This window comes from Musa acuminata, chromosome BXJ1-2 (assembly GCF_036884655.1).
Source record: "Musa acuminata AAA Group cultivar baxijiao chromosome BXJ1-2, Cavendish_Baxijiao_AAA, whole genome shotgun sequence".
In the NCBI taxonomy this organism is placed as follows: domain Eukaryota; kingdom Viridiplantae; phylum Streptophyta; class Magnoliopsida; order Zingiberales; family Musaceae; genus Musa; species Musa acuminata.
This window is the reverse complement of record NC_088328.1, coordinates 32303454-32327738: the sequence shown is the minus strand read 5'-3', so window position 1 is coordinate 32327738 and position 24285 is coordinate 32303454. Positions and strand designations below refer to the sequence as shown.

General features: G+C 43.5%; 2 protein-coding genes, 1 long non-coding RNA gene and 1 pseudogene across 3 annotated transcripts; 1 reads left to right on the top strand and 3 right to left on the bottom strand.

Moving 5' to 3' along the window:
* The first annotated feature begins 252 nt into the window (after nucleotides 1-252).
* Nucleotides 253-5210, top strand: LOC135610426 (calnexin homolog; annotated as a pseudogene).
* Nucleotides 5211-6455: 1245 nt separating this feature from the next.
* Nucleotides 6456-10247, bottom strand: LOC135610417 (respiratory burst oxidase homolog protein B-like). The gene is made up of 11 exons (XM_065104906.1): nucleotides 9520-10247; nucleotides 9284-9443; nucleotides 9166-9214; nucleotides 8962-9075; nucleotides 8449-8880; nucleotides 7988-8374; nucleotides 7699-7910; nucleotides 7521-7623; nucleotides 7355-7437; nucleotides 6745-7250; nucleotides 6456-6673 (listed from the first exon to the last, which is right to left on the bottom strand). The coding sequence occupies exons 1-11, from the start codon at nucleotides 10091-10093 to the stop codon at nucleotides 6564-6566; spliced, it is 2730 nt and encodes a 909-aa protein (XP_064960978.1). The 5' UTR covers nucleotides 10094-10247; the 3' UTR covers nucleotides 6456-6563.
* Nucleotides 10248-10301: 54 nt separating this feature from the next.
* LOC135610424 (uncharacterized) lies at nucleotides 10302-14043 on the bottom strand. Its single transcript, XR_010486120.1, has 3 exons — nucleotides 13909-14043; nucleotides 11043-11102; nucleotides 10302-10435 (listed from the first exon to the last, which is right to left on the bottom strand). It is a non-coding gene; the product is annotated as an uncharacterized LOC135610424 (long non-coding RNA).
* A 5112-nt stretch (nucleotides 14044-19155) lies between these two features.
* On the bottom strand, nucleotides 19156-21167 carry LOC135610413 (probable BOI-related E3 ubiquitin-protein ligase 2). Its single transcript, XM_065104900.1, has 3 exons — nucleotides 20406-21167; nucleotides 19965-20326; nucleotides 19156-19883 (listed from the first exon to the last, which is right to left on the bottom strand). Exons 1-3 carry the CDS (start codon nucleotides 20455-20457, stop codon nucleotides 19353-19355), a joined length of 945 nt encoding a protein of 314 aa, XP_064960972.1. The 5' UTR covers nucleotides 20458-21167; the 3' UTR covers nucleotides 19156-19352.
* Between the last annotated feature and the right edge of the window lie 3118 nt (nucleotides 21168-24285).

Here is a 24285-nt window from a genome sequence, read left to right as displayed (position 1 = left end):
TATATATATATATATATATATATATATATATATAGACGATGATCCACACCGTATGACGTGGAGGGACTTGAACGAGGAGGAACGACGTGGCAATAGAATATTGGCCACCTCAACGTGGTAATTCATGTTATTGGCGGGGACAATCACGAGGGAGGCTGTTGCCATGGTCGGCCCTCTCTCTCTTTCATCGGGCCCGTCCAGAGAGGCTAACGTGGGCTTATATGCACCGTCGGATACTCCTCAAGATCCCGCTACACTCGCTTTTCATTTGTCGCCTCACCTTCGCGTCGTTATCGTTCTGATCTCGTGTTAGGGTTCGACGCCTCCCGTCACGATGGGCGGTACCAAGATGGCCGTGCCGTTCCTCCTGCTGCTGATCGCGTCGTCTCTACCGAAGATTTCTGTGTCGGATCCGGTAATTGTTTCTTCAGCGGATTATTTCTTCTTCTCTTGTTTGTTTTTTTCTCTTAAATTTGAAGATCTGTGGTTTTGATTCAGTTGTTCTACGAGTCGTTTGATGAGTCGTTCGAGGGGCGGTGGATCGTGTCCGAGAAGGAGAATTACCATGGTATAGCATCACCTGTGTCTACGCGTAAAACATCATCTTACATTTGGTCTGTTTGCTTTCCATGATCTTCTGATCGATGAGTGGTTCGCAGTTCCAAGCATCATTAGAAGAATCGCTTATGAGAATTCGAGTAAAACAGTTGAAGTAATGAAACCTCGAAGATCTTGAATTCAATGACTCTCTCTTGCATAAGCATATTTTTTATTTGATTGCTTATATTGTTGTTGTATTTTGCGTAGTTCGGGCCCAAAGATCTAAAGCTTTAGTTATAAAGGAAAAGTCTGCATTTATTGCAGTTAATTTACTTTGATTGGTGGTTTGTGAGAGCTTTTTACACCAGAATATATTGATTGGATTAGCATGACCCAGGTATGCTCTATTGCATTAACTTGGTTGAATTAGTCTTTTAATTTGTTTGCTAATGGCGTATGGTATTAGAAAACGAAATTCAGCTTGCAAATATTTAAAGGGACGACAAACAAGTCATAACTCCTGGGCTTACATGTTTCTCAATTTGACCTACCAGATCAAGGGTGTGTGTAGTTTGTTTTTGTTACATATGACCAATTGTTGTTGGATCCTTCATTGGTTCATTCCTTGCTTGTAATTATTCCATCAATTTGTTGGTATGATTTACCTGTTGGGGACTTGGATCTCTGTGGGATGTATTATCCACTTATTTGGTAAATTTACACCTTTGTGATCTGAAATTTTGGCTGATCACTATTTTGACCAGTTTAATAGGTTTCTAGTTGAGTTTTTAATCTTTTTTATAACTTCCAATCCAAGCATTGAATATATTTTCAATTTTGAAATTTCCAACTCCAGAAATATCTTTTTCTGGAGGAAACATATGATAAGGATATCAAATCATTAATGAGGCATTTACTAGATTGAGGATAGCGGATAACTACACATGAAATAAAAAGATTTGGACAGGTATACAAAATGTTATTTGTGGTACTAAAATGCATAAAAGGCCATCAACTATGTAAAATTAGTGAGAGAAGAAATATCACAGTATATGTTCATCCCTTCAAGTCAAAGCCTGTTTTTTCAATTTCATCACGTGAGCATGTTGTAAGTGTAGTATGCATGAGCTCAGAACATAAAGCCAATATCTACTTACCTCAGCGTGAAATTTCTATCACAAGAAACAAATATACATCTTGAATTTGATGTCAAGAGAAACAAATATACAATTAACATAAAGGCTTCCTGTAACAATGAGCACAAAAGAAGCTTAATTATTTTAGGTGATGGTCCTTTCTCCTAAATTTCTGGTTTTACGGATACATAGAACTAGATCTTGTTGTAAAACAGTACTATCGATAATGATACTCTGGCCTCAGTTGCAGTGCTGTGCATTGTTATCTACTCCAAAAACCTGCTTTAAAGTTACTCTTACATTCTGCTCCCACTACAATCTATTGTCACCCAGTGCCTTTTCTGTCTCAGAGCTTTTATTTGTTGATTAGGTATATGGAAACACTCAAAGAGTGATGGTCATGAAGACTAAGGACTTCTTGTGAGTGAGAAGGCTAGGAAATATGCAATAGTCAAGGAACTCGATGAACCCATCACTTTGAAGCATGGAACTGTTGTTCTACAGTTTGAAGTTTGACTGCAGAATGGACTTGAATGCGAAGGGGCATATCTGAAATACCTCTGTGCTCAGAAAACTGGATGGACTCCCAAAGGATTCGACAATGAGTCCCCATTTACTATCATGTTTGGACCTGATAAGTGTGGGTCCACAGATAAAGTGCATTTCATTCTTCAGCACAAGAATCCAAAAACTGGGAAGTTTGTAGGACATCATTTGAAGTACCCTCGATCCGTCCCATATGACAAACTCTCGCATGTCTGTACTGCTATTTTCAAACCCGGTAATGAGCTACAAATTTTGGTTGATGGAGAAGAAAAGAGAAAAACAAATTTCTTATCTGCTGATCACTTTGAACCGGCATTTATTCCCCCCAAGACAATCCCTGATCCCAATGATAAGAAACCTGAGGATTGGGATGAGAGGGCTAAAATTCCGGACTCTGATGCTGTAAAACCTGATGACTGGGATGAAGATGCACCATTGGAGATTGAAGATGAGGAAGCTGTCAAGCCTGAAGGATGATTGGATGACGAACCTGAAGAAATTGATGACCCTGAAGCCACAAAACCAGAAGATTGTGATGACGAAGAGGATGGAGAATGGGAAGCTACAAAAATTGACAATCCCAAGTGTGAAGCAGCACCTGGCTGTGGAGAGTGGAAGAGGCCAATGAAGAGGAACGCAGAATACAAGGGAAAATGGCATGCTCCTTTAATTGACAACCCAAACTACAAGGGCATCTGGAAGCCGCAAGTGATAGATAACCCTGATTACTTTGAGCTTGACAAACCAGATTTTGAGCCCGTTACCGCTATTGGCATTGAGATTTGGACGATGCAGGATGGCATTCTCTTTGACAATATTTTGATTGTTAGCAATGAGAAGGTTGCTGAGTCATATAGGGCAGAAATGTGGAAGCCTAAATATGAAATTGAGAAAGAAAAGCAGAAGGCTGAAGATGCTGCTGCTTCTGCAACATCAGATGTGCTTTCGGATTTTCAGGTGACTTTTCTATTGTTTCAGTTTTAGTTTCACTTTAAGTTACTCGAGTATTATTTCCTTTGAACTCACATTTATATTCATCACTCCCTAAATTTTACTGCAGAAGAAAGTATTTGATGTTCTTTACAAGATAGCAGACATTCCTTTCTTGGAGGCATACAAGAACCAAATTATTGTGAGTTGTGATTTTTCTTTCCCTTGTCCATATTACCAAGCATCCTTTCTATTACCAATTTCACAATCGTATTAGCATCGCAACATGAAAAATAACTTGAGTGATATCATATGGGTCATATTTTCTTTAAAATCGCCAATTATTTTGGAGGAGTAATTTGGTTTTCCCTGTTCCTGTTTCTGGCATCGCATTATACAATTTATGACATTTTCCAAGGTCTGACCCAGCTTTGTATTGCAGGATGTCAGTGAGAAGGCAGAGAAACAACCCATCCTCACCGTCGGTTTCCTAGTGTCCATTGTAGTGGTAGTTGCCACCACAATCTTGAGGCTTCTCTTTGGCAGAAAGAAGCCTCAGGCAAGTTGTTTTTGATGTGGTCTGTCTTTATGTTTATTCCCACCTGCAGTTTAATGTTCCTTTGATCCCTAAAACCTTTTTGCATCGGACAGACTCCTGCTTCACTGACAACTGAAACTAAGAATGCCGGCGGGACTGATGCTCCGGGAAACATTGAAGAGAGAGAAGAGAATGGAAAAAGATGATGCATCTGCCCCTAGTCCCAGGAGGACCAGGAGAGAGACATAAGGCAGCCGGTTTTCAAATTTTTGATAAGCAATTCCTTTTCCATTTGTGCTTGTTACAAAGCTTTCTAATGGAGCGTGTGATTTCTGAATCTGTTCGATTGCAAACACAACATAACTGAACGGTTTTGGCCTCCCAATGATTCTACTTGCATCTGAGGGCGTAATCTTAGAAACCTGAGTTTTTGTTGTGGCCATCCACTTGATAAATTTATGGAAAATTAGCCCCTTGCAAACAGTTACTGGTTAAGCAAAATTTTGATTGATTTATTAAAGTAGTATAGGAGGATGGCTATCCTTACTGGGAGTGATGATGCTTACATATAAAGCAAGTGCCCGTGCATGAACTATGTTGACACTGCCATTTCTGGTGTTGAAGGAGAGTAAATATTATTGTGCCTACATACTACAGTTCTCGATTAAGAATCTTTTAATTATTATTATTATTGTTAAAAGATGGTCAAATTCTAATATATTATCTCAAGTTTTCTATTGCAGCTTGGTTGTCATTGATGGTCAGTATGACCACCAAAACATGGTGCTAAAAAGGCGAGTTGACTTAGATTTTTGATCTCATGAAGGGATCATCCATCTTTCAGCAACCCATCTGGTATGGTATGGTTCAAAATTGTCATGTTTCTTTCCATATGGATCAGGTACAAGATTATTGATATGGTGTAGGTTTCAGAAAATAAATAGGACCTGAGGACTGCAGCATGGCCTGTGGCCTAAAGCAACAGTGCCCACTGCCTTCTGCAAAGCAACCAAGCCTTCTTCAGGTGTTTGGTAAAATTTTCTCAAGGAGGGGTCAGTCGATCCACTTCTTTTTATTTACATCGTGATATCAATATGGTCTATCCGCAGGCAGCCTAACGGACGAAGTAGCCTTTTACTTATTATTTTTATCTGCATGACTTGCTTTGATGACATTGTTTAATGTTGCATTCAGATCTATACCGTATCTGTTCTGGGTTCTTCGGGGCATCTTTCTTGCTTGCACCGATTTGTGTGATGTCACATCATTACGGGTAATCATCTGCGCGTGCATCACTATGTGTGGTTGGCAGAAAGCACTTTCTCAGTGATGTAGTGATCGGCAGAAAGCACTTTGTCAGTGATGTCGCTCTTGACGGGTTAGTGATCATAATTTCTGTATGTTCTTGGGTTAATTACACACTACTGTTTATAATCAGATCTTTTTAGTATCTTTGTTCTTAGATTTAAAAAATATATATTAAAGTTCATATAGTTGTATAAGCAAAATATTTAGTCTCATTTATCTAATATCGTTGGTTTTACTAATGAAAGATATAATATATGATAATACATGTATGAATAATACGAAAATGATAAGTAAAAATATATTTTTATCTGCAGTGCTAGTGTTGTTTTACATTTGCATCGATGAGAGATGAGATAAAGGTCGTATGTCTCATCGATGTAGATGCAGATCGACGTAGCGTCGACGCAGATATCTCACCTCTTGTTAGTGTAGATGTAGAGTGGGGTAGATGCAGAGCAACGTTCGAGGAGAGAGAGCAAGGGCGAAAAGTGAGGCAAAGAGAAAGGATGAAGAGGACGATAGTTGCTCTGTATCATTCTGCATTGATGTCGGTATCGTTCTATATCTATGTCGACGGGAGGTGAGGTAAAGGCTTTGTATCTCATTGACGCAGATGTAGAGAGAGTAACGACGTGATGTGAGGCAAAGGGAGAGGAGAAAGAGGATGAAGACGATGGTTGTCTTGCATCTGCATCAGCGGGAGGTCATGCATATGCATTGGCATCGCGTTGCTTTACATCTACGTTAGTGCGACGTAAGGTTTTTTGCTTCACCTCTCGTCGATGAAGATGCCTCATTTGGAATGTTAAAATTATCTTTTTGGTCATTATTTTTCGTGTTATTCTTGCACAATCTTTCGTTGGTCAAATTGATGACGTTAGAGTAATTAGGATTTAATATTTTTTATAATTATAAAAATTTTAATATAAAATTTTTAAATATAAATTTCGACATACTAAAGAGATCTAATTGTAAGAGTTAATATGTAATTAGCTTGTATATTTTCTCAAGTGGATGATAAAAATATTTTTACACATAAAAAATAAAATTTATTAATTTATCTTTTAATTAATATATTATAATATTTTAGATTTTTTTTTATAAATTAGGTATAAGAATAAAAAAGTAAAATATTAAATATAAAAAATAAAATAAAATTGAATCAAATTAAATTTATGATATTTTTAAGTAATATTTATGACTTTATTTAGAAACAGTTTTTCTTTCTTGATGAAATTTTTATTGATAAATTTTTCTTCGTTGAATTGATGTTAACATATGATAACTTATAAATAAATCAACTAAATATTTCTAGACTGATCAAATTTATCTTATGAATAAATCAACTAAATTACTTCTATATTAATTATGTTCATTTAAAATAGCAGTGGGATGCAAATTGACTAGTATATTAAACAAATTTAAAAAAAAGTCCGCTAGTGTTAAGCCTTTAATGATTGATGAAGATGCCCTTTGTTTATTTTTATTTTTTTTTTTGTAGGTAGAACAGACTTATGCAGTTAAACTTGGGCTGTTAGGTAAAAATACTATTGGCGTGCGTTTGCTTAGAAGTTCTCCTTGTGGAAGTCGAACTTTGTCGTGGTCTTGTGCGAGAAATCCTGCGCCAGCTGCCGAAGCTCTTTCACCAGTGTCGGTTTACCGCAGTAGAACACACCTGCAACCACACCATATTTGGAGATGTCCCAAGTTTTGTAGGCTTGCCTTAATTCAGTGGCCAGCGCGTACCTATGCGTTGGTCGGGGTGGTTGAGCGCGATCCGCTTGTAGACACTGCGCCAGTTGGGGCGGGCGAAGTGGGACTTGACGCGGGTGCCCGCCACCACGTCCACCCCGTGCTTGGCGTGGTTGAGGGACTGCAGCATGGCGATGAGGGCGGCGCGGGCATCGCCCTCCTCGTACACGCTGGTGCAGTAGTTGTGGAGCTCGATGACGCCCTGCGCGTCCGCCTCCGCCACCTCGTCCATCACCCCCCTGAACCACTCGAACGAGTCCTGCTCCCGTGTCACCCAGTAGAAGTAAGCCCGTCGCGTTCTGAACGAGTTCGCCTCCGTCGAGGACCGGCCGCCGCCGCCCTCCTCGACGTCCCGCTGCTTTATGTTGTTGAGGATGTCCTTGACGATGCTGATGAAGGGGGTGGCGCCGATTGCCAGCCCCACCAATAGCACCACCTCGTACTTCTCGTAATCTTGTGCCGGCGCGCCGTATGGCCCGTCGATTAGCACTCTTGGGAAGCTGTGGTAACAACATCAAACAGCTCGTCAACGATACGTTCTTATCGTCCTCCCACCACCACCCCAAAAATACCTTCTTGCCCATGGCGGAGACCTCCAACTCACCTTGGACTCACTCCATCGTCGCTGCCGTCATTGATGTCAGCTCTCAGCCGCCCACTTTTCCCAGCGGTCGATGGCTGACACGCCTGCGAAAACCCAAGCTCGTGTTACCATCACAATCTTGGAATGCCTTCGCCGCCTACACTGAAACAGGCAAAGCAATCCACACCTTGGAGAACACCTCTATCAGCTGACCGGTCCAGTCGCCCGCCGACCGTATGTGGACGCTGATGTAGTCGTCTTGCGGAGCCGACGTGATGGAGAACGGATGCCTGTTTCAGAGACACAAGTAAGAGAAGCTGATTCAGAGGCACAATAATCATCGTTCGATGAGATAGGATGCGTACCATTGGAAGGGGGAGACAGCGGCGCAGTTGACGGTGATGTACTGCCCGCTTCGGTACGTGAAGCCCGGTGGCTTGGATACATGGAGAGCCAGCACGTTGCCCGGGTACACCGCCACCTTTAGTATCTTCACCACTTGGATGTTCGACCTCATCACCTTCGTCAGCCGCTCGCTCGCGTAGAGGACCACCGGGATCGCCACATACATCCAGGTCTGGCCATCCATGGCGGCATCCATAGATGTTAGCGGCGGCGTGATATGAGATGAACAGAGGCTTTGCAGGTGCATACCGTTCTCTTGTACCATTTCTTGGTGAGATAGAGGAAGTAGCCGTGGATGACGAGGAGGACGTAGACGATGACGAAGAGGTGGTGGGAGTACCAGAAGGCGTCGTAGCCGGTGAGGCGGTGCAGGGGCTTGGGCAGGCTGATGGCGCCGCGGCGGAACCAGGGGGTGGCGAGATTGAAGGCCACGGCCATCAGCACCACCATGGCCACCCCCGTCCACCCCTCCGTCCCCTTCACGAACCACCAGTAGTCGCTCGGCCGGGCGTCCCCGAAGAAGGGCTTCATCGGCTCGTACTCCGCGTCCGTCGCGTGAAGCAGCCGCGGGAAGTCGCAAGTCAGGTGCGCGATCGCGTGCAGCCCCAAGCCCACTGCGATGCCCGCCGCGATCACCTGCGTCCGCGGAGATCGAGTCACTTCTCACGTTGAGATCGAGCTGTTGTTTGGTATCACTCGGTCTCACATACCTTGTGGAAGCTGAGGCTGTCGTCGAAGGGGAGCACCTTGCCGAGCTTCGTCCTGGTGCGAAGCCAGGTGAGGGCGTTGCGGCAGACGGGGAGGAGGATGAGCGACATGTTGAACTTGAGTGTCTCGGCGCCGCCTTTGGCGACGCAAACGCAGTAGCCCATGACGTGGTACACCGCGCGGCGGCGGTACTGCACGAACTTCCAGGCGAAGAGGGCGGCGCAGACGCAGAGCCACAGCACCACCACCCATACCCGCTGCCAGTAGTCCTCCATGAAGTACTTGGCCCGCTGGTACCACCGCCTGAGCGGGTTGCGCTCCTGCGTCGGATTCAGCCTCTGGCTGAGCAGCTGACTGAGGTTGCGGCTGTTGGTCGTCGCAAGTTGCATCGACTGGCTCGGCGCTTGCACCAGCAGCATCTCCAGGTTGTATATCTGATCACAGTCAACCACACCGTCTCATTCATCGCCATTAACGGCGGTTTTCTTCGTTGATGCAACTCGATGGGCGTTTACCTCGATGTAGCCGACGTTGTCTGGGTCCAATTCCTCCATGATGAGGCGGGCGTACTCTTCCGCCTTTTCTTGGATCTTGGAGAGCTTGTTGGCCGAAGCACTCAGCGATATGATCTGCCAAGGTTCCATCATCACGTAGAGAACCATTACCACCGCAGTGCATGAAACTACAGGAATCGAAGTGACCTTCGAATTCTACTCTACCTCTTTGACCTCCTCTTCTGTGATCCTTCCGTCCAAGTCCTTGTCCACCCTGCTTACATCAACGAGAGACATGGTGAGTCTGTTGTTGAGGACTTGTTAAATAGAGGAGTCGACGTACATGTCGAAGAAGGTCTGGAGGCGGGAATCGAAGCTTTGGTCGGAGATTTGATCCCAGAACTCCCTCAACTCCGCCTTGGTTATCTTGTCTCCGGTGATGCTTCTCCTCCTCTTTAGTGCGTCGAATAGCTCTCCCGCGAACTCCGACGACTCCTTCATGCCTGCATCATTTTGGGGTGTTTTCAGAAGTTAGAGGTGAAAGAAGACGAAGAAGAAGAAGGATGATAGGTTCGGTACCTATGCACTGGCCGAAGAGGGAGAGGTGGAGGGCGCCGTCGACGGAGAGCCGGTCGAAGCGCTTCTCGACGGCTGGCCATCCGGCGGCGCCGTTGGCCTTGGTTATGAACTTGAGGCCCTTGAGCGCGTGGGCGGCGGCCGACTTGGACCGGTCGAGCCGGGGCGCGGCCGGGCGCTTGGTGAGCGAGGCAAGCTGTCGGAGCTCCTGCGACACCTGCCGGATCCGCGACGACGCGGAGCGGAGCACCGACGACCCGAACGACGCGGATTGCCGCTCCAGCTTCTGCACCAGCAGCGAGACCTCCTCCGGGTCCTCCGCCTTCCCTCCCACTCCACCGGCTGCCGGCTTGACGCTGTGGACCGCGACGCTGTCGTCTGTCACGTCGAGAGTGATCTCCAAGAAGGTCTCGCCGTCGACGGGGGCTGCGGGAGGGGGAGGGAGGTTAAAGCGAGCACTCTTACGGTTGCTGCCGCCGCCGTGCTTATCGAGCGGGCCACTGAAGCCCACCTGGTCGCTGCCGACGCTCTCCGTCTCAACGATGGCAGACGACTGGTGTCCGTCGGAGGCTCCCATCTTTAGCGTCACTCTGCTTTCTCTTCAACTCACGAACCAGACAAGCGAAGTGTCGGTCCACAAGAGAAGGGAAAGGAACGGGAGATTAGGCTTAGGGATGTCTTGGAGGCGAGGCATGTCCTCGTACATATGCCCATGAGAACCATCTCGTGGAGGCCTCAGGTGCAAAGGGGAGTGGTGGACGTTCATGGGACTTGACGAGGGCGAGTCAAAATGCGTGGCCTTTTGACGTCGTCGATACCTCTCTATCCATGGAAATTTCCTCGGAGCGGTGATCCGGCCACGCGTGTCGCATGCCCGGTGCTTTCAACCAATTGAAGGGCGGCCTCTCGTGTTTTATGACTGCGCCACGACAAAGAAACCCACTTAGCCGAGTGGCTCCACTGGTGCAGCCATGCGTCGGATCAGCACTCAATCCATTGTTATATATATATATATATATATATATATATATATATATATATATATTCTTTGATTCTTGTTTTCAGTTATCTTTTCCTGCTTTGTTTGCCTTCATCCATCCATCCACCCCACTTTTCTTTCCTACTACTTAATCTCAAAAAGGATCAATTGTTTATGTACATAAATACTTTATATTAATTTGAGCAATATATAGATATATATATGTAGGATTAAGTGGGGTCCAAATTTTAGGTATTTTCTTTGATTCGGACCCGTTCCAATATATCTAATGGGTTTAAGGGTTGACCAACAAAATTGCACTCGAATCTTGAACCTTTTTGCTGCTATACCTCAACTATCACCAGTAACTCCACTGGCGATTGAAAGTGGAAGTTAGGAGAGGGGAGGGAGGGGAGAGGAAGAGAGGTTTGATTAACGGTGTAGGTGGCCTTTTCACTGGTAGCCGAACACGCGCCATACTTTCAACGCGTGGTCGACCAACAATAATTTGTGACGTCAGCAATCGGGATGGATGAATGTGTCATACCTGTTTCCTTGGAGGCTGTTTCTTCCTTCTCCAGAAGCTCATTGTCTTCGCATGCTCTCTCTGCATCAAGGGATAGAAAATAATAATAATAATAATAATAATAATAATAATAATAATAATAATAGAAAATAAAACTTGATATTATCATATTTGCTTTGGACCAAGTAGAATAGTCGCAGGATGAAAAGAATATTTTCAAAATGAAAATTAAATTTTTTTTGTAAATGGACAATGAAATCATACCGAATATAATAACATGTCTCATACCATTGATAGACAAGATGGGAATAACTTAATTTAATTTACTAATTGATCCTTTACAAAGTTCCAGATTAAGTACAACGATAAAAAAAATTAAAAAATATATATAATTACATTAAATCAACTATATGATATCATCCTTCCTTTGAAGAAAATAATATTTTAACTTAATTCGATAAATAGTTTTCATCTTTTGATGATTTTTTTACTAATAAGCTTTCATCCTTGGAGATGAATCCTTAAGATATTTAATAAGATCTGCAATCTTTACAAAGTTCTAGTCAATAGATTCAAGTAAAAGAATATAAAAATATATAAAAAATAAAAAACAATAATATTAAATCAACTATATGATATCGTCTTTCTTTTGAAAAATATAATATTTTAAAAATAAATATTTTTTTATTAATAAACTTTCATCTCCAAGATATTTAATGAGATTTGTAATTTTTGATAAACTGTTATATTTATTTTTTTACATTTACTTTCTTGTTCTCTTTGTCGAGTGGATGCTGAAATATGATTACATATGCGAAATATCATTAAACTAAACAAATTTATTTTATCAATAAATCAACTGTTGCATCATAATTATTTAAAACAGCATATTTATTAATAGCCCATCTCAAATAGTTTTAATTGCATTGTCATCTCAAATGGTATACTATTAACATCAAGTAGTAGAAAAAAAAAATTCATTAGATTTGGCAATGAACAAAGAATTGAATGTTGACGGTAGAATTACAAATTCTTGAGCCAACATAAGCATGGTAGGAAGCAGAATCTAGATCCGATTGACCCAACCAACTACATCAATTTTAATTTACCAATCAAATCATAGGCTCGTAAGAATAGGACATTGGTTCTAACGTTGCTTGTCCCACCCAAAGACCCTTGTTTTACGAGTATTACTTCACCTTCAGACTTCCAACACACTTTAAGGTTCCTCATCTCTGCTCCTTTATCCATTTAGTTATATAAAATGACTGTAACCACTTTTTACATGCGCGTGGGAGAGACATGGCTTGGTGTCGACATTGGAAAATAGATCCACCTCTAATAAATTATCTATACATGAGTTGGGAAATAGTAAAGTTCGACCAACTCGGTTGTCATGTTAATACTATTCTAACCCTATAAACGAGGAGTGACGATAAAAGTCAAATACACTTTTACTCTTTATTTTTGTACTTTCATTCTCATCACTGATTTGGATATATTCTACCTTGAACGTAGGAGGCTCGATGTCCCCGCTACCCCACAAGTATAGTGCACTCATCTCTACATCCACATCCGATTCAGCTAGCTCGATAAGGTTCACCTTGGTATTTTTGAAAAATTTACAACCTATTTTATTTAAGGAATAAACCAAATCAATCTCAGTCCTCCACTTCGGGGCAGAGATCCAAACCTGACCTCATCATATGTTTATCTTGTGTTTCCCAACCCCATTGCAGTTCATTGCAAATTGATACCTCTAAACTTCAACTAATATTTCCATAAATTGATGAATAGTCATGTTCAATGTCCTCCATTGCCACTCACCCATGTACACCAATTCCAAGTTGGTCAACAGAGAAGTCGTTTTTATTCTTTTAACATAAAAATCTATTATAGAAGAAAAGAAGTGCACTAAGCATCATTTTCTTGCTCATACGAGAAAGTTGTGGTTGTTTTTTAGTAATCTAGACTCACCTACATCTTGCCAAAGAACGCCCGACAATACCATATCCCAGGATTAATATAAGCAAAACAAACAATTGAAGGAATAGAAATTGACTCAGAAGCAATAAAAGACGTGTGCGTTGAATGGGAATTTACCGACACAGGTCGTCTTCGTGGTCAAAGGAAAATACCACCACAAGCTACTCATTTTGGCGAAGACAAGCTATTGATAAGGGAGGGGTGTGGCGTAGATATGTCATGCACATCTCACACCAAACATATTACATCCTCTCTCTCTCTCTCTCTCTCTCTCTCTCTCTCAGAGTGTCTGTCATTGGTATCAGCAACATATTACATCTTTTATATGACCTACGATGACCTACGACGATTCGTTGAGTTGTTGGCCTTTGCCTAACGCACCCATACACACAAAAGAAGAAAAAGGTACAGTAAAAGAAAAGACTTGGCATCTCAGCAACCGAGTAGCTGACACATCCTTTCCTCTGCTGGTCAATGTCAGCAGAAGTCCAGCGTGGCATCGTCAGACCAAATGGCTGACGAAGAGTCCTCCGTACCCCAGATGAAGCTCCGAGATAGTGTCTAGGATTCTCGAGTGGCATGCCTTATAGTCGGGTGCTTGCATGCATTTGAGTATGGGCTATCCCTTTTCATTTGCTAATCGAGTGTTTTGTTTTGTTTTGTTTCGTTATACTTACATGATTTCGCTTTTTGTAACTATATCTTCTTTCCATGCAGTTGGTTACAGGGACATTAATCATCGGCGAGCATGCTACAATCGTATGGCTTAGACAAAACTATTAGACTCCCTTATAAGGATGAAGGCATCGGCAATGATAGGCTTATAAGGATGCAAACAGTCAAAAAATACTGAGCAATGTAATTATGGGGCCAATTTGAATGAATCAAATAGGTTGCTTACCTTCTCCTTGAGTAATGGATTGCTGCTTCCGTCCGGCCTGCTTCTATTAATGGGTTGGTGAGATGCCTGCACAGTAAATGCACGTCTGGAAACAAACCGAAGGTACAATTTGCTTTTCCAAATTCTAATTGAAAGAAGTAATGCCATAGTTTGAGAGTGAACTAATTCACAAAACCAAAGTTGAATTAGCAAGTCTAAAGATGAACAAAAAGTAGGGAAATAAGCTATACTTACAAAGCTTATAATGCCACAAGGGGAATGAATAGACAGTCTTAAAAGAAGGGCCACATTTTAGCACAATACTAAGTTTTTTGCCTAATTCAAACCAGTTTACAACAAACAACATACTGCTGTGATCGCAAAAAAAAAAAAAATGTCCGCAAGTTATAAACTGTCCATCATCATGTCACTCGCCTATCTGTATGACAGGCTTCAGATATAATTTATGAACTCCTCATGCTAAATATGCTCTAAATTAGGAGTAAAAGCAATTTGACCAATATCTAATATAAAGTGATGCATCAATACAATGTAGCTACCAGGCATCACAAAATAACAAGTTAAACAATGGCATAGTTAGTAGCTAAACTGAGCATGGGATCACAAGAACCATGTTATGATTTGTAATTTAACTACAGAACAACATCGAACTGCATTTTTGAAGTGGAAGAAAGAAATAACATATTTCGAGGCAGTTTCTCATTCACTTCAGTATATTTTGCAATTATTTTTCAGAGGAACACATGGAAATCCTCAAAACCAAACTAGCTCAAAAAGAGAGCATTTTTTAGAATAAGAAAACAACTACTACATAGGTAAGCCAGTATGTTTACACTCTTTTCTTTACAGGAAATAATGGAGGGCCGGTGTCCACCTAGACATATTAATTACCTGGTAAAGTTCAAGGGCAGTATCTCCACAAGGATAGGCTAAAGCCCAATCATGGTCAGTTATGTAAATTCTTTCACAACTAAGAAGTCCACAAGCTCAACAGCTAAAAGGATAGGGGTCTTAATCCACTAAAGTAAATTTATTTAAGAATCCGAAACTCTACAAAAGGATCCATGCAGTTCCAAGTTCAAAAAGTATTGTTCACCTTCAACCCATTAATATGCCTTATTAAAAGAGGAAATGACTATATTTTGTATGATCGTAATAAGCATGCCCTTATTTTCTGATTTTTTTTACTGTATTAAGAGAAATGCCACCAAGTCCTAGTAGATCATGGTTCACTATATAATAGCTTCAGGGCAGTCTCAATTGTGGTAAACACCAATTGGGCTGTAGGCCATGGGTAAAACCAAGTCAATTGTTGTCCACAAGACTTAACCATGCAACCTCAAGTGTTTTTAACATGCTTCCAGTCTTATTATATACACTACCTCAGCTTTGACATGATCTGCAAATTTTCATCATCAAACAACACAAGGATGAATGCCACATCTGCTAGATATTAGACACCCCTCCAGGATGGAGCATAATGTGTTGTCCACTTACCAAGTCTGACTAACGTGATTCATATACTTAAAAACCACACCTTCGAGTAGGTCATTGACCAATTTATGCCCAATTACTAATAGGTAAAGAACTTTGTGCTTATACAATCAAGTTGAACATGAAAATAACACAACAGAATACCTAATTTACATTGACAAGAGGCAATGTGCTATGGTTGACAATGGAGGGATTCTAAAGAATCTAAACACTTGCACAAGCTTGAAAAATATAGTGAAAAGAATGACTAAAGATAAAAATTGCATACACATCAAAGACCGACTTAAGTAATAAATTGCAATAGAATGCTGACTATAAATAGAGCTTCTACAATCATCAACTGGTCATCCAACAACAACTTCCATGGTGTCATACGACCATCTAACTATTCAAACAGACAATCCATACCAAGATAAACTACAAGCCTAATGACGACTAGCGATCAATCAAATCTTAGCACATTTGCCAAAATCGAAACAAATGGATACAGAATGAATCTCAAACGATAATCCGAAGAATCCTCGATCAAGTAGTGTCGTTCTGTTCTGTCAGACATCTTCCTAATAGCTTCCACAGTAGACTAATTTCATTGGAAGAACCCTAGAAACTACTAGAAAATCATGCATCGCTATCTTCCACGATCCAATGGTTATGACCGATCATAGACTTAATTGGCCAATGGAGAGGGGGCAATATTTACAGCAAAAGAAGAACAAAAGTATTCAAACTAGGAGAGCTACGATCGATCGGGCGACGGGTATTACCTGTTCTTCCATCGGTGGGACCGGCGGACGACGTACGAGGGTTTCTCGAAGGGGCGATCGATCTCGGATAGCCAAAGGCGTAACTATATCCAGGTTCAGTGGAAGCACTCGAAGAGGTCAAGATCAAGATCCGATTCAATGGAAAACAGAGGTGACGGAGAAGGAAGAGATTGCGGCGGATCGGCGGAGGTGGGCGGGACGAGGAAGGGGGTTTGGGGAAAAAGGCCGACGAAGAAAGTGGCAGATGAGAGGGAGGGAGGGAGGGGGAAGAAATCAAACTAAATATAAATAAGTAATAAAAGATGTTTCCATTAGGTATGGTATGTTCTTATACGACCTATTCTTACGCACAATTATTACGCGTATAACAGTGCGTCCCAGATAGAACTTCACGAACTCATCTGACGGTGCATGTCAACGGTACCGCGTGAAACAAAGGAAATGATGTGGGTTTGGTGAAGCGAATCCTCACGAGCAGTGGTTATTTCGTACGACTCGCCCATGTGTTACCCGCCTCACCTGAACGAATGACGATTCGGTCTGATCCGGGCCCGTCTGTGGAGCCCACGGTTCCTGCGCGGCGAACGTGATACGGTACATTGTTTCGCGAGCCAAAACATTTTTTTGATTCGGCGCAGGTGTTTCTGCTGCCAAAAACACTTTGCGTGTGTACGCGCCTCGATGGTTTGGACGACCGTACCAGAAACCTCTCTCTCTCTCTCTCTCTCTTAAAACAGTTGTCAGTCTATGCGGCATCCTAAGCTGCTGATGTTTGCCGAAGCCATGAATTCTTGTGTTTCCTGTGATGCTGACTGATAACACAATCCTAAGACTTTTGCATCACCTGTAGCCATCAGAATCTACTGATATCATTTCTGCTTTACTCTTGACCCAATGAACGGTAAAATTCTGTCATCTTTGAACTGTCTTCACCATGAGCACTGGCAGAAAAGATTGGGAAATGGCAGTAGCTTGTTCAAAAGATGTCTTAGGACAGGACAGTGTGATGATGAAGCATCGAGGATTCTATTGCCTTTGTTCGATGAATATGGAGACCTCACACCTCTGCCATCATTAATTTGCTTCTTCTCTCACCACCTCCGAGCTGAATTAGCAACGTTAGAAAAGGACAAAGAACACATCACAAGCAGTATAGGAAATGACCTTTTTATTTGGAGTGCAGCAGATGTCTGTGTACTCAGATCAGCCAGGTGAGATGGCCACCCTTTTGCACCCCAAAAGCTGTCCTATATATGGGAGCTGATGTGCCTTTTGGTGAGGGAGCTGTGAGAGCTCTGAGTCACATCCGAAGTTTGAGAATAGCGGAAAGGAAAAGGGAAGCAAGCGGACATGGAGTGGGCAGATGGAGGAATCCTCTTCCAAAAGCTAAGAAACAAAGGTGAGGAAGGCATCAATGGATGCTTTAGGCACCAAGTGGTGCAAATGATCTCACATCAATCACGGCTCTTTCTTAGGTAAAGCAGGTATTGTCCATTTGAATCCGATTCCATTCGAGAAATCTAAAACTGGATGGGTAGAACCAGAAAGCATCAGATGAAGAACGCGGTTACTACCATGCTAAAAAATGTCTGCTAGGTAAACAAAATCTGAATCGTGATGCTTGCTTTGAGTTCATCTCATGTCCTCAAAGAATAGTATGTATGAGTCGGCCATATTCTTCATCCATCTACGCCAGGTGGAATTCCCTGAAAATGGCCACAGAGTTGCAGGATTCGATGGATAATACGGTGATGAGGACATCTGAGGACTAACAGTGAACAAGGACAATAATTGCTTCACCCATTTCGAACAGAGTTCCGACTTCCGAGTAGGGAGGCGACTGCATGCTTTTCTGAAATGCAGATAGAGAGAGAGAGAGAGACAGAGAGACAGAGAGGAACAAGGCGAGCTGTAATTGACGGTGGAATACTTGAAAGCAACTTGTGATCAAGAGTTCTCCCAAAAGAAGAAGAAGAAGAAAACACCCCGATGACTTCTCTTTTTTGGGCCAAGTCTGCCGTTGTCTGCTTGCAGGAGCGTCGACGCGTGCCGAATCGCTCACTTCGGTCTAAGGAGATATGGAATTGCTGTGGATATACGTGAACAGCTGTTGATGCAGCGCTCGTATGATTGATGGTGGAGCGGCCATGGAGGAGTCATGTTCGTGTAAAAGGACATGCACATTTAAGCAGGCCCTACTGCCGTCCGGCTTCTGCATCCCGACCGTGCAAGAGAGGAACATGTTCGCCCTGTCAACACGACAAGGTGAGGTGGACTCATAATGCCGAGAAGATCTCGTCGTTCTGCCTTCGTTTTAGATTGGATCTAAATTGCGGACCGCACATACCTTGGGAATGCCCATTGCACTGTGCATGTCTGCAATCCTCTGCGTTCTCTACCCCACTAAGACTCCAAGAAAAAGAAGTGCTGTGCGAGAGAGCATCATGGAGCACCTCGAAAGCTGAAAGCTCACAGCCTCACAAGCTCTTTCTCCTTTTCCTTGTTCCTTCCTCCCATCCAATTTTTCCATCTGCAACATCACGTTTTGCAAGGAATATGCTGCACATGTGAGCACACAGCATTTCTTCACCTCAGGATCACACTAACGACGGCTCCTCATCAAAAGCTACACTTAGACCGTGACAGCAGCTCCAGTTGCTGGGGCACCTCCTCCCAAAACATCTCCACCTCTTCTACACGTAGTAATTATTGGCAAGAAGAATTCCATGGGATGGTGCAAGTAACGCATACAGGCAGAGAGCTAACAGGAGGGATTAAAGAAAGCTCCAGACTTCCAAAAGCTACAAAGGATAAAGCAGGGCAAGTCGACTGATCCTTCGACACAGGATGCTGTTATCAGATTCAGATCGTGTCAGCTGCCCTTCCCCAAGAAGAAAAAAGAGAGAAGATTTAGCAAGAGAATCCATGTGACAACTTGAATCGTGCCGTGGCCTCAGCTTTCACCTCTTCACAGTTCAATTGCAGAAACGAAGAAGAAGAAGAAGAAGAATTCAAGCTTTTCATGTGTTTGAGGCTCAACGACTACGCTGACGGGTCGCCTTCTTTGACTCGTCATCTGAGAGAAGGCTTCTTCCTCCGTTTACATCACAAGAGAGGATATGGACATAATTGATGACTCCATCGCCGGTTCACTAGTCCGACCGGAGGATGAACCGGAGACTCAGGCTAAGACGAACCAAATCGGACTTGGACGCAGGCGTTCTTAGCGGAGCCGCAGACGGGACACGCGTCCGCCTCCGGCTCGCAGTCCTTGCACAGGCTGACGTGCCTGCAGGGGAGAAGCAGGAAGCAGGCGTCCGTCCCCCGGCACGCCCTGCACATCATCCGCCACCGGGTGTCGTCTTCTTCCACCTCGAAGCAGCACGAGTGCGCGTCGTCGGCCGCGAGAGGCGTCGACTTGCTGTCGCCGTAGCCTTCTCGGGCTGCCACGGCGGCGTTCTGGAGGAGGGCGTGGCCCAAGCTGGCTTTCAGGCTGCTCACGACGGCCTCGTTGTTCTTGGCCATGCTGAACCAGATCTGGTTCTCTTCGCTCATCTGCCGCACCTTCTCCTCCAACTCCGCGTTCCTCCGGACGGCGCGTTCCAACTCGGCCTCCTTGTCCATCAATCGCTTCGTGACCTGCTGCTCCATCGCCGAGAGGAACACTCGGCAGTGTCTCTTTCGTGCCTCCTCCAGTCCGGTCCGCAGTCTTTCGTTCTATAATACACGATCATTCAGTCAAGAAAAGAACTCGAGAATCGAGCAAACCAATACATCCATGAAAGGATTAGATGATACCTGCAGGCGGACGAGGGCGTCCATTTCCACGGTCTGCTGGTAGATAAGGGAGATGAGATCACGAAAGAGAGGGGTGACGGCTTGTGAAGCCGAAACAAACCGGTCGCTGGTGGAGGTGGCAGAGGACTCGAGCAGCCGATACTGGGGAAGAACCCCGCATATGTTCTTGTCGCCGACGGGGTTCAGCGAAGCGGTTGCTGAGTTGGGGCCCCGGAACTGAGGCGCGAGCACAGGCGACGGCATGGATTCCTCCCGCGCCCGCGCCCGCTTCCTGGAGCCGGAGGCATTGCACGTGAGCTCACTCTGCGGATCGGTGAACACCGTGGCGTTGGTCAACATCAGGTGCTGCTTGCCGGCGTGCCCTGCAACAGCAAATCCCAGTCAGCGATTCCATTACCACACATCACAGTCCTTTATCGAGAGCCGGAATGGGTCTCTCACCTTGGTCAAGGTTGCTCTGGAATTGCAGGGGATCGCGGTAGCCTCGCATCATCTGCAGGTCATCGAGCGTACTCTGCCTTGCTCTGCTATGTAGCAGGAGGGAGTGTGTGAGGAGCAGCAAAGACCAATCTTTCTCATACGGTAGAGAGGGGAGAAGAAGCGTCGACGGCTCATCGGCTGCCGAAAGCGTTGGAGGGGTTGTGCGCTTGCACGGCCATCGGCACTCCACGACGAGATCGATTGCTATGCGCGTTGGGCGAAATGGCGTGAGAGGCGTCTCGGCGTGCCATATATATAGAAAGCTTAGCTATATGTATCGACAGAGATGGAGGTGAGTGGGAGGTGGACACGTGTGCAGTGGAGGGCAGGGCAAAAGGAAGACTAGTTTAACAAGGGCAGTGTGGGGGCTACATGACTCGGCGCGGGGCGTTCGCGTCCTCGAGCGCTGCAAATGTAAATGCTGCAACGGACGGTCAAACCCAGCGCGGTGGACGGAGAGACGCGATGCAAGCTGCAGCGAGGAGACCCTCCTCCGCCCTGGTAGCTCTGCCCTCTCGCGGACCGCTATTGCCGGTCACGTGTTCGGGAAAAGTACCGACCGAGGTGATATTTCTTTTGTGGGGAAAGGGAACGAGATGCTGATGCCTCGCCAAACGCGCAGCGACGACGGGAGCGGAAGACCATCCACATCCAGGCCAACACCAAAAGCATGGGATCAGTAAGAGACGATAAAAGCGTGCGCCAACTGTTCGACGAAATGGAATCCGATTTGACGGCGTATTGAAGTCGTGATGAGTCGGTCGCCCGGTCCTATGTGGCGTATCATCTGCGGTCCCTTTAATAGAGACAGGAAGAGTGGGGGACGCATTCCCATGGGAATAACGTGACCCTCGTAAAGAGAAGGCATCGCACTCTGTACCGCTGCCCAGGACGCTGTCCTGCTGTTGGTGGGTCGCGTCTCTTGTGGGCGTGCATCGGGAGGAGTAAACTTCCACTGCCCGGCGGATGCGCTAAGGGGAAAGACCGCCACGGCAGAGATGGAAAGAGAGAGAGAGAGGCCTTCATTTCTCTGCAATTTGCCGGACGATGCATCCCATGTGAGACACGGACTTGAAGGTCTTCGCATGTCTAGGTTCTCAGATCTCTGGTCCGATCTCCACGGGAAGATGACATCGAACGGGACATTAGGACGGCGTAGCGTCTGTTCCACGGCGCGGTCAGAGCTACTTGGACTTTTCTGTGTCGCAATGCCTTGTAGGGTGGGGCATCAAATTGATTGGATTGTGTGTTGGATTAGGGAGGGATCTGACGAGAGAACAGTCGGTCAACTCCACATGATTTCAATATTGGAGGCGCAGTAGGTTTCCACGAACGATACTAACGTGTCTGTTTCAATTCCACGCCTCCGCATGGTTCCAAAAACATTCCTTGTCGGTAATTTGCAGGCCGCGACAGACGGATCCAACGTTGAAATCTACAGCTATAAACGGGTGGAAATGGATTTAGACGTCCGAATCTTTTTGTGTCCCCCAACATATCACAAGTCACGGAAACGGGCGTGAAGATGCATAGATCTGTTGCCGACGCACTCATTGTGTGCACGGATGTCTTCTTGGAAACTTGGTGACGTTTATCTTCGATCCGTTCTCCTTTGGCTCGTATGGTCATACTCTCTAGCGTGATGATAAGATCTTAATAGAAGATTAATTGCAATCGTCGTAGATCCAAATATACCTGTCACTACACGAAGAAAAGTGTCACGTCCCGAATTTATATTTAAAAAAATTAATATTTTATTATTCATAATTTACATAATAAACTTTCTCTCTTTTTTTTCATCCTTGAATTCAAATAATTATCTTTATAATAATAAATATTTTATTAACTAAAAAATAATCATATTTTCTTAATAGGATCATCAGTTTCTTCTACCCGAACTTCATATCTATTACACAAGATTACTCTGAAAATAAATATAAGATAAAAATGTATCAATAATCATACATGTTGGTAGGAACCTTATAAAAATTATAAAAATAATCTTCAATATTCATGAAATATAAATAAATATCAATAATTTAATTTAAAAAATATATTGATTTATCATAAAACTTATGCATAAAAAAGATGATGATAATTTCTTACATAATAAATAAAATCATGCATTATTCACATGCAACACATACAAAATAACCATATAACAAAGGTATACATCACACCTGATGGTGCACTCTCCCAACAGCGAGTGAAAAGACATACTCCACGGGATGGATTTCTCCCAACAGTTGATGGAGATAATCCATATCGCACTCCTAACAATGGATAGAGTGGTATCCCTCACTCGTCAAGTGAGGATACGTTTCTCCCAGCAACGAATGGAGGAACCGTTTAACAATCACGTTTGATGGCCCGCTAATCCCCGAAGGGAATCGTCATACCTGCCCTCGGCAGGGATACATAAACATCCATGATTATTCATTACACTCATTCATTCACTCACACATACATCAATAAATCAATATGATTAAATATTATGTAAGACCATGCTTGATGTAAATCTATTAGACTGTGTTCATTGATGGCTCTATATTGTGATAGGCCCGTAGCTCCTTTCATAGGTTGCGCTCCCAACGTGAACTACTAGTCTAATCACAACTACTACATAATGCTAATCATATCAATATCATAAACATAAGAAAATAGAAAACCAATAGTCATTTTCAAATGACATCTTCAGATAAAACCTTTAAATTCATCAAATCATAATGACATGAAACATCAATCTCTTAATAGTCCTCGATCAACCGAAACCCTAGTTGGAATATCTCAATTGACTTAAACCAAACTTAATTTGATTATGATCTAACGGAACCAACCTCAAATCTTTATAGAACAGGTCTGGAATCACCTTAGACTGGTCTAATTTAGATTTGATTAATCTCGATTAGGTCAAATAGGTTTGAACTAGTCAAGTTAGTTTTTAATCACCTTAAACCAGCTTTAACTGATCAAACCTGTCTGATTTAGTTAATTAATAAGTTCAAACCAATATGGAGAAAATTGGACTATGTCGTACAGTACTAACCCAAACTGAACTGACCCACCTGAGTCTTGGACGAGTTACATACACTGCATATATCTGTTTCAAGTACTAGGTTGAGTTGAGGTACGACAGGCTATATAAAAGGAGTGACAATATGTATAATGCAAATCGCATAGTTATGCAGGCTTAACTTCATGGACTAGGCTAAGCCTCACTTATAAGTTGGGCTAAGTCTTACCATTGAACTAAGTCATGCTTAACTCGTGAGTTGGTCCTAGACACATGAGTTAGGGTCGTATCTGACCATATGGATTGGGTTATACCTAATCGCATGAGTGGCACATGCCTGACCACATGGTTGGATCATACCTTACTACATGAGTTGGGTCATACATGATTACATAAACTGGGTCGTACCATGCCACATGAGCTAGCCCATGCTTAGCCACATGGTTGGGTCGTACCTTGCCACATGGGCTGGGCCATACATGGCCACATGGACTGGATCATACCTAGTCATATGGGTTGGGTCGTACCTTGCCATATGAGTTGGCTCATATCCGGCCACATAGGTTGGGTCACGCCGAGTCACATGGGCTAGGTTGTACTTGGTCACATGAGCTAGGTCGTACATGACCACATGGGCTGAGTCGATTCGGTCTGACAGATCAACTTGACTCAAATCAAATCCCAATTAAGCTCGTCTTATCAAATTAGATTTTAATATTTAAAATTATTAAAGAACGACTCAAATCCATTAATAAAAACTTTAAACTCATAATCTTAAATTTAAAACTAATTAATTATAGAAATTCACATATAATTCTTGAAATATAG